At 60.0% G+C, this 8,649-nt stretch overlaps 1 protein-coding gene across 1 annotated transcript; it reads right to left on the bottom strand.

Moving 5' to 3' along the window:
• Window positions 1-2,824: 2,824 nt before the first annotated feature.
• Window positions 2,825-6,792, bottom strand: LOC147086369 (uncharacterized; the record flags this gene model as incomplete). The annotated part of the gene is made up of 2 exons (XM_085978239.1): window positions 2,825-4,069; window positions 6,594-6,792. Coding segments are annotated over 2 exons (597 nt in total), but the record flags the coding sequence as incomplete, so codon positions are not given.
• Between the last annotated feature and the right edge of the window lie 1,857 nt (window positions 6,793-8,649).

The raw sequence follows: 8,649 nt of genomic DNA, 5'->3' as shown, positions 1-8,649 counted from the left end.
CAGGCGGGGAGGACCTGCAGCGCCGCTCGGCCCATCCAGCCTGTGCCGGCTCTCTGCCAGAGCTTTTCAATCAGTCCCATTCCCCCCCTGCTCTCTCCACACAGCCCTGTGAATCGTCCTCCCTCCCAGTATTTAACCAATTCCCCCTTTTGAAAGTTATTGAATCTGCTGCCACCGCCCTGTCAGGCAGCGCGTTCCAGATCACAACAACTCACTGGGGAAAAAATACTCATCTCCCCTCTGGTTCTTTTACCGATTATCTTCAATCCGTGTCCTCTGGTTACCGACCCTCCTGCCACCGGAAACAGTTTCTCCTTATTTACTCTATGTTCCTTCTAGCAGAACCCCTCATGACTTTGAACACCTCGATCAAATCTCCTCTTGACCTTCTCTGCTCTAAGGAGAGCAACCCCAGTCTCTCCACGTAACTGAAGTCCCTCATCCCTGGGACCGTTCTGCTAAATCTCCTCTGCACCCACTTCAAAGGCCTTGACATCCTTCCGAAGTGCGCTACCCAGAATTTTTTTTATTATTCGCTAATGGAATGTGGGCGTCGCTGGCAAGGCCGACCTTTATTGCCCATCCCTAGTTGCCCCTTGAGAAGGTGGTGGTGAGCCGCCTTCTTGAACCGCTGCAGTCCGTGTGGTGAAGGTGCTCCCACAGTGCTGTTAGGGAGGGAGTTCCAGGATTTTGACCCAGCGACGATGAAGGAACGGCCGATATATTTCTAAGGCAGGATGGTGTGTGTGTGACTTGGAGGGGAACTTGGAGGTGGTGGTGTTCCCATGCGCCTGCTGCCTATTAATAAAGCCAATGATCTTATGCTTTTTTAACAGCCTTCTCAACTTGCCCTGCCACCTTCAAAGATTTGTGTCTCTCTGTTCCTGCATCCACCGTTTAGTTTATATTACCTCATTCTTCCTACCAAAGTGTATGACTTCACACTTCTCTGTGCTGAATTTCAGCTGCCATGTGTCTGCCCATTCCACCCGTCTGTCTATGTCCTCCTGCAGTCTGTTATTATCCGCCTCAATGTTTATTACATTTCCGAGTTTCGTATCATCTGCAAACTTTGAAATTATGCCCTGTATACCCAAATCCAGGTCATTAATACATATCAAACAGAGCAGTGGTCCTAACACCGGCCCCTGGGGAACACCAGTGTAGACCTCCCTCCAGTCTGAAAAACAACCCTTCACCGCTATGCTCTGCTTTCTGTCCCTCAGCCGATTTTGTATCCATACTGCCACTGTCGCTTTCATCCCATGGGCTTTATTTTGTTAACAAGTGGTACTTTGACAAATGCCTTTTGAAAGTCCATATACACACCAACCACACTACCCTGATCAACCCTTTCCGTTACTATCTAACTTCCTATTGTTGCTCATTCAGCCCTTTCCTTCTTGTCTCAGTTTCTGATGGCGGGGTTCGTGCTCTCTGTGTTGCTCCTTCCTCGCTGGGAAGTTCAAACTTTAAATCAGTTTTATTGCCTGTCCTCAACCACAAAGGACCATCATCAAAACAACCCTCAGTTCAAAGAATTACTCCAGCAGGGCTCCTGTAGGGCCCAGCTCCAGTCCCATCGACTCCAGCAGGACTTCTGTAGGGCCCAGCTCCAGTACCATCGACTCCAGCAGGGCCCAGCTCCAGTACCATCGACTCCAGCAGGGCCCAGCTCCAGTACCATCGACTCCAGCAGGGCTCAGCTCCAGTACCATCGACTCCAGCAGGGCTCCTGTAGGGCCCAGCTCCAGTACCATCGACTCCAGCAGGGCCCAGCTCCAGTACCATTGACTCCAGCAGGGCCCAGCTCCAGTACCATTGACTCCAGCAGGGCTCAGCTCCAGTACCATCGACTCCAGCAGGGCTCAGCTCCAGTACCATCGACTCCAGCAGGGCTCAGCTCCAGTACCATCGACTCCAGCAGGGCCCAGCTCCAGTACCATTGACTCCAGCAGGGCTCAGCTCCAGTACCATCGACTCCAGCAGGGCTCAGCTCCAGTACCATCGACTCCAGCAGGGCCCCGGGGAAGCCCGGCTCCAGTACCATCGACTCCAGCAGGGCTCCTGTAGGGCCCAGCTCCAGTAGCATCGACTCCAGCAGGGCCCCGGGGAAGCCCAGCTCCAGTACCATCGACTCCAGCAGGGCTCCTGTAGGGCCCAGCTCCAGTAGCATCGACTCCAGCAGGGCCCCGGGGAAGCCCAGCTCCAGTACCATCGACTCCAGCAGGGCTCCTGTAGGGCCCAGCTCCAGTAGCATCGACTCCAGCAGGGCCCCGGGGAAGCCCAGCTCCAGTACCATCGACTCCAGCAGGGCTCCTGTAGGGCCCAGCTCCAGTAGCATCGACTCCAGCAGGGCCCCGGGGAAGCCCAGCTCCAGTACCATCGACTCCAGCAGGGCTCCTGTAGGGCCCAGCTCCAGTAGCATCGACTCCAGCAGGGCCCCGGGGAAGCCCAGCTCCAGTACCATCGACTCCAGCAGGGCTCCTGTAGGGCCCAGCTCCAGTAGCATCGACTCCAGCAGGGCCCCAGGGAAGCCCAGCTCCAGTACCATCGACTCCAGCAGGGCTCCTGTAGGGCCCAGCTCCAGTACCATTGACTCCAGCAGGGCCCTGGGGAAGCCCAGCTCCAGTACCATTGACTCCAGCAGGGCCCCGGGGAAGCCCACAGTAAAGACGCCCGAGGATGTGATTGGCTCTGCATCCCACACAGATGGTGAAAATGGCTCCGACTTGAAGCAGCTTCCTAACACCAGGCAAGAAAATCAATCATTGTATTTATAAAAATCGTCTGAAAACTGCCTTCAGGAACTGGAGGGTTTGATTTTATGCAGATGTCAAATATTTTATTTCATGTAAACAGCATCCTAGAACAAACCGATAGAGAGAGCGAGACAGAGAAAGCGCGAGCGACAGAGAGAGAGAGACAGAGAGAGAGCGAGAGAGACAGAGAGCGAGACAGAGAGCGCGAGAGAGCGAGCGACAGAGAGAGAGAGAGAGACAGAGACAGAGAGCACGGCGGGGGAGAGAGAGAGACAGCAGTGGCGGAGAGAGAGCGGGGGGAGCGAGCGGGGGGGGAGATCGAGCGGGGGAGAGAGAGCGAGAGGCAGAGAGCGAGAGGCAGAGAGCGAGAGGCAGAGAGCGAGAGGCAGAGAGCGAGAGAGACAGAGAGAGAGACAGAGAGAGAGAGAGACAGAGAGAGAGACAGAGAGACAGAGAGAGAGAGAGTGACAGAGAGAGAGAGAGACAGAGAGCGAGAGGCAGAGAGCGAGAGAGACAGAGAGAGAGACAGAGAGGCAGAGAGAGCGAGAGAGAGAGAGAGACAGAGAGCGAGGGAGAGAGAGAGCGCGAGAGATAGATAGAGAGAGAGAGAGAGACTCTTTGAATTTTCATGAATAACCATTTATAAACCTCATCAATAAGAAACATCAGACCAATAGAGGAACTGTGCAGTGTCCAATCACCAGCCCAACTGGGACGTAGCCTGCCCCTTTAAGAGGGAGGAGGTATAGATGAAGTGTCAGAGAGTCAGCACGGGTGTTGGAGTTTGGTGTGACCAATGGCCAGCACCCCACTGACCGGTCACGCGATGCCCCGCCGGGCCAAGGGGTCCTAGTCCTGAGGGAGTGGTCATTCACCCTCCCTTAGTCCTGAAGCGCGGGGAAACCCCTTTCACATCTCGTCCGCGTGCCCAGGTTTAACCAAGTCACCGTCTGATTCCTGGTCCGTGGGCGGTGAAACGTGGGCCGGGGGTTGCCCGCGGTCCGGGTCGGTGGTTGGAGTGCCGGGGTCGAGCGAATCCTCCGACCACCCGGACAAGGAGTTCCTGATCGTTCGCGGGAGCTGCGAATCTTCCAGGCGGCCGTCGCCAGCGATCTCCGCCGCCGCCACGGGACCCGACCCGTTCCCTTTGATAATTGGCCGGTGTTGGGAGTCAGGTGCGGTGCTGTCCACCAATGGGATGGCTTCTTGCTGCAGCTCCACGGGTTCCGCGATCTCCGGGACGGCGTTCTCGGCAAGTTCCGATATCCGGGAGGATTCCAGATCTGTTAGGATCGTCCTGGAAATTACTGAAAGAGAGAAGTAACGAGACTGTGCAGGGAAACTGGAGCTTCAAACAAATCCGCTCAAATATTTATTTTGCTTCATTTTTCTCCCTTCATCTCCCGAATGTATGTTAGGCCCGGTTATCGAGGGTTACGGAACAAGGCGGGTGGGTGGAGTTAAGATACAGATCAGCCGTGATCACACTGAATGGCGCAACAGGCTCGAGGGGCCGAATGGCCTCCTCTTCTTCCTGTGTTCCTTCCTTTGGTGCTGACTGCAGCTGGGGTATAGGGTCCACCAACACACTCAGCTCTTCAGAGTCCCACTCCAGAGACATGAGCCCATAATCCAGGCCGACACTCCCACTGCAGGACTGAGGGAGCGCCGCACTATCGGAGGGGCAGTACTGAGGGAGCGCCGCACTATCGGAGGGGCAGTACTGAGGGAGTGCCGCACGGTCGGAGGGGCGGTACTGAGGGAGTGCCGCACGGTCGGAGGGGCAGTACTGAGGGAGTGCCGCACGGTCGGAGGGGCAGTACTGAGGGAGTGCCGCACTGTCGGAGGGGCGGTACTGAGGGAGGAGCAGTACTGAGGGAGCGCCGCACTGTCGGAGGGGCAGTACTGAGGGAGTGCCGCACGGTCGGAGGGGCAGTACTGAGGGAGTGCCGCACTGTCGGAGGGGCGGTACTGAGGGAGTGCCGCACGGTCGGAGGGGCAGTACTGAGGGAGTGCCGCACGGTCGGAGGGGCAGTACTGAGGGAGTGCCGCACTGTCGGAGGGGCGGTACTGAGGGAGGAGCAGTACTGAGGGAGCGCCGCACTGTCGGAGGGGCAGTACTGAGGGAGCGCCGCACTGTCGGAGGGGCGGTACTGAGGGAGCGCCGCACTATCGGAGGGGCAGTACTGAGGGAGCGCCGCACGGTCGGAGGGGCAGTACTGAAGGAGCGCCGCACTCTCGGAGGGGCGGTACTGAGGGAGCGCCGCACGGTCGGAGGGGCGGTACTGAGGGAGCGCCGCACTGTCGGAGGGGCGGTACTGAGGGAGCGCCGCACTGTCGGAGGGGCAGTACTGAGGGAGCGCCGCACGGTCGGAGGGGCGGTACTGAGGGAGCGCCGCACTGTCGGAGGGGCAGTACTGAGGGAGCGCCGCACGGTCGGAGGGGCAGTACTGAGGGAGCGCCGCACTATCGGAGGGGCGGTACGGAGGGAGCGCCGCACTATCGGAGGGGCAGTACTGAGGGAGCGCCGAACTGTCAGAGGGGCAGTACTGAGGGAGCGCCGCACGGTCGGAGAGGCAGTACTGAGGGAGCGCCGCACGGTCGGAGAGGCAGTACTGAGGGAGCGCCGAACTGTCGGAGGGGCAGTACTGAGGGAGCGCCGCACGGTCGGAGGGACAGTACTGAGGGAGCGCCGCACTGTCGGAGGGGCAGTACTGAGGGAGCGCCGCACTGTCGGAGGGGCAGTACTGAGGGAGCGCCGCACGGTCGGAGGGACAGTACTGAGGGAGCGCCGCACTGTCGGAGGGACGGTACTGAGGGAGCGCCGCACTGTCGGAGGGGCGGTACTGAGGGAGCGCCGCACTGTCGGAGAGGCAGTACTGAGGGAGCGCCGCACTGTCGGAGGGACAGTACTGAGGGAGCGCCGCACTGTCGGAGAGGCAGTACTGAGGGAGCGCCGCACGGTCGGAGGGACAGTACTGAGGGAGCGCCGCACTGTCGGAGGGGCGGTACTGAGGGAGCGCCGCACTGTCGGAGGGACAGTACTGAGGGAGCACCGCACTATCGGAGGGGCAGTACTGAGGGAGCGCCGCACGGTCGGAGAGGCGGTACTGAGGGAGCGCCGAACTGTCGGAGGGGCGGTACTGAGGGAGCGCCGCACGGTCGGAGAGGCAGTACTGAGGGAGCGCCGAACTGTCGGAGGGGCGGTACTGAGGGAGTGCCGCACGGTCGGAGGGGCAGTACTGAGGGAGCGCCGCACAGTCGGAGGGGCGGTACTGAGGAAGCGCCGAACTGTCGGAGGGGCGGTACTGAGGGAGCGCCGCACGGTCGGAGGGGCAGTACTGAGGGAGCGCCGCACTGTCGGAGGGGCAGTACTGAGGGAGCGCCGCACTGTCGGAGGGGCAGTACTGAGGGAGCGCCGCACTGTCGGAGGGGCAGTACTGAGGGAGTGCCGCACTGTCGGAGCGGCGGTACTGAGGGAGCGCCGCACTGTCGGAGGGGCGGTACTGAGGGAGCGCCGCACTGTCGGAGGGGCAACAGTGAGGAAGCGCCGCACTGTCGGAGGAGCAGTACTGAGGGAGTGCCGCACTGTCGGAGGGGCAGTACTATGACAGTCACTCAATGTCGCACTGCGCCTGGAGACTATGTACCAGCCCCAGTCAGTGTGTATCTGATCTCAGCCCAGCTGACTGGACTCTGCACCGCTGGGGCAGTACTGAGGGAGCGCCGCACTGTCGGAGGGGCGGTACTGACGGAGCGCCGCACAGGCCACCGCTGGCGACACTCAACCAGTGAGACGGTGCCCGGCATCACCACGCCTCAATTCCATACCTCCGGTGGGTTTGTATCCCTGCTGGTTGACTGGAGTCTCCAATCGGAACGGATTGTAACTGGGAAAAATCAGCAGCACCAGGGAGCAAGCCAGAATCTGTGGGGCACAGAAAGTAAACAGAGGAAGTGAGTGAGTGAGCGAGCTGATGGATGGCTGTGCGATTCTGTGCTGCGCGCCGTCACAGTGAAACCCAGCAATCGAGATAAAGTTTCACCATTGAGAAATGTCAAATACTCAATCCAAAACTCTTCCTCCCCAGTGTCCTAACTCACACCCAGTCCCGTTCACCCATCACCCCCTGTGCTCACTGCCCCGTGTCCTAACTCACACCCAGTCCCGTTCACCCATCACCCCCTGTGCTCACTGCCCCGTGTCCTAACTCACACCCAGTCCCGTTCACCCATCACCCCCTGTGCTCACTGCCCCCGTGTCCTAACTCACACCCAGTCCCGTTCACCCATCACCCCCTGTGCTCACTGCCCCGTGTCCTAACTCACACCCAGTCCCGTTCACCCATCACCCCCTGTGCTCACTGCCCCGTGTCCTAACTCACACCCAGTCCCGTTCACCCATCACCCCCTGTGCTCACTGCCCCGTGTCCTAACTCCACCATAGACCTCCCCCGCGACCGACCACGGCACGTCAAGAGACCGGGCTATGGTTAGGCGGAGGTACCCCCGAGTTCCCGTTCACCCATCACCCCGTGCTCACTGCCCCGTGTCCTAACTCGCACCGAGTCCCGTTCACCCATCACCCCCTGTGCTCACTGTCCCGGGTTCTAACTCGCACCGAGTCCCGTTCACCCATCACCCACTGTGCTCACTGCCCCGTGTCCTAACACGCACCCAGTCCCGTTCACCCATCACCCCCTGTGCTCACTGCCCCGTGTCCTAACTCACACCGAGTCCCGTTCACCCATCACCCCCTGTGCTCACTGCCCCGTGTCCTAACTCACACCCAGTCCCGTTCACCCATCACCCCGTGCTCACTGCCCCGTGTCCTAACTCACACCCAGTCCCGTTCACCCATCACCCCCTGTGCTCACTGCCCCGTGTCCTAACTCACACCCAGTCCCGTTCACCCATCACCCCCTGTGCTCACTGCCCCGTGTCCTAAATCACACTCAGTCCTGTTCACCCATCACCCCGTGCTCACTGCCCCGTGTCCTAACTCACACCCAGTCCCGTTCACCCATCACCCCGTGCTCACTGCCCCGTGTCCTAACTCACACCCATTCCCGTTCACCCATCACCCCGTGCTCACTGCCCCGTGTCCTAAATCACACTCAGTCCTGTTCACCCATCACCCCCTGTGCTCACTGCCCCGTGTCCTAACTCACACCCAGTCCCGTTCACCCATCACCCCCTGTGCTCACTGCCCCGTGTCCTAACTCACACCCATTCCCGTTCACCCATCACCCCCTGTGCTCACTGCCCCGTGTCCTAACTCACACCCAGTCCCGTTCACCCATCGCCCCCTGTGCTCACTGCCCCGTGTCCTAACTCACACCCAGTCCCGTTCACCCATCACCCCCTGTGCTCACTGCCCCGTGTCCTAACTCACACCCAGTCCCGTTCACCCATCGCCCCGTGCTCACTGCCCCGTGCCCTAACTCACACCCAGTCCCGTTCACGCTTCACCCCGTGCTCACTGCCCCGTGTCCTAACTCACACCCAGTCCCGTTCACCCATCACCCCATGCTCACTGCCCCGTGTCCTAACTCGCACCGAGTCCCGTTCACCCATCACCCACTGTGCTCACTGCCCCGTGTCCTAACACGCACCCAGTCCCGTTCACCCATCACCCCCTGTGCTCACTGCCCCGTGTCCTAACTCACACCGAGTCCCGTTCACCCATCACCCCCTGTGCTCACTGCCCCGTGTCCTAACTCACACCCAGTCCCGTTCACCCATCACCCCCTGTGCTCACTGCCCCGTGTCATAACTCATACCCAGTCCCGTTCACCCATCACCCTCTGTGCTCACTGCCCCGTGTCCTAACTCACACCCAGTCCCGTTCACCCATCGCCCCGTGCTCACTGCCCCGTGTCCTAAC

Source organism: Somniosus microcephalus, unplaced genomic scaffold (genome assembly GCF_052327205.1).
Source record: "Somniosus microcephalus isolate GS21.2 unplaced genomic scaffold, FLI_Smic_1.0 unresolved_chr7, whole genome shotgun sequence".
NCBI classification, from domain to species: Eukaryota; Metazoa; Chordata; class Chondrichthyes; order Squaliformes; family Somniosidae; genus Somniosus; species Somniosus microcephalus.
Note: the sequence above shows the minus strand (reverse complement) of the source record. Positions and strands in the feature narration are given on the sequence as shown.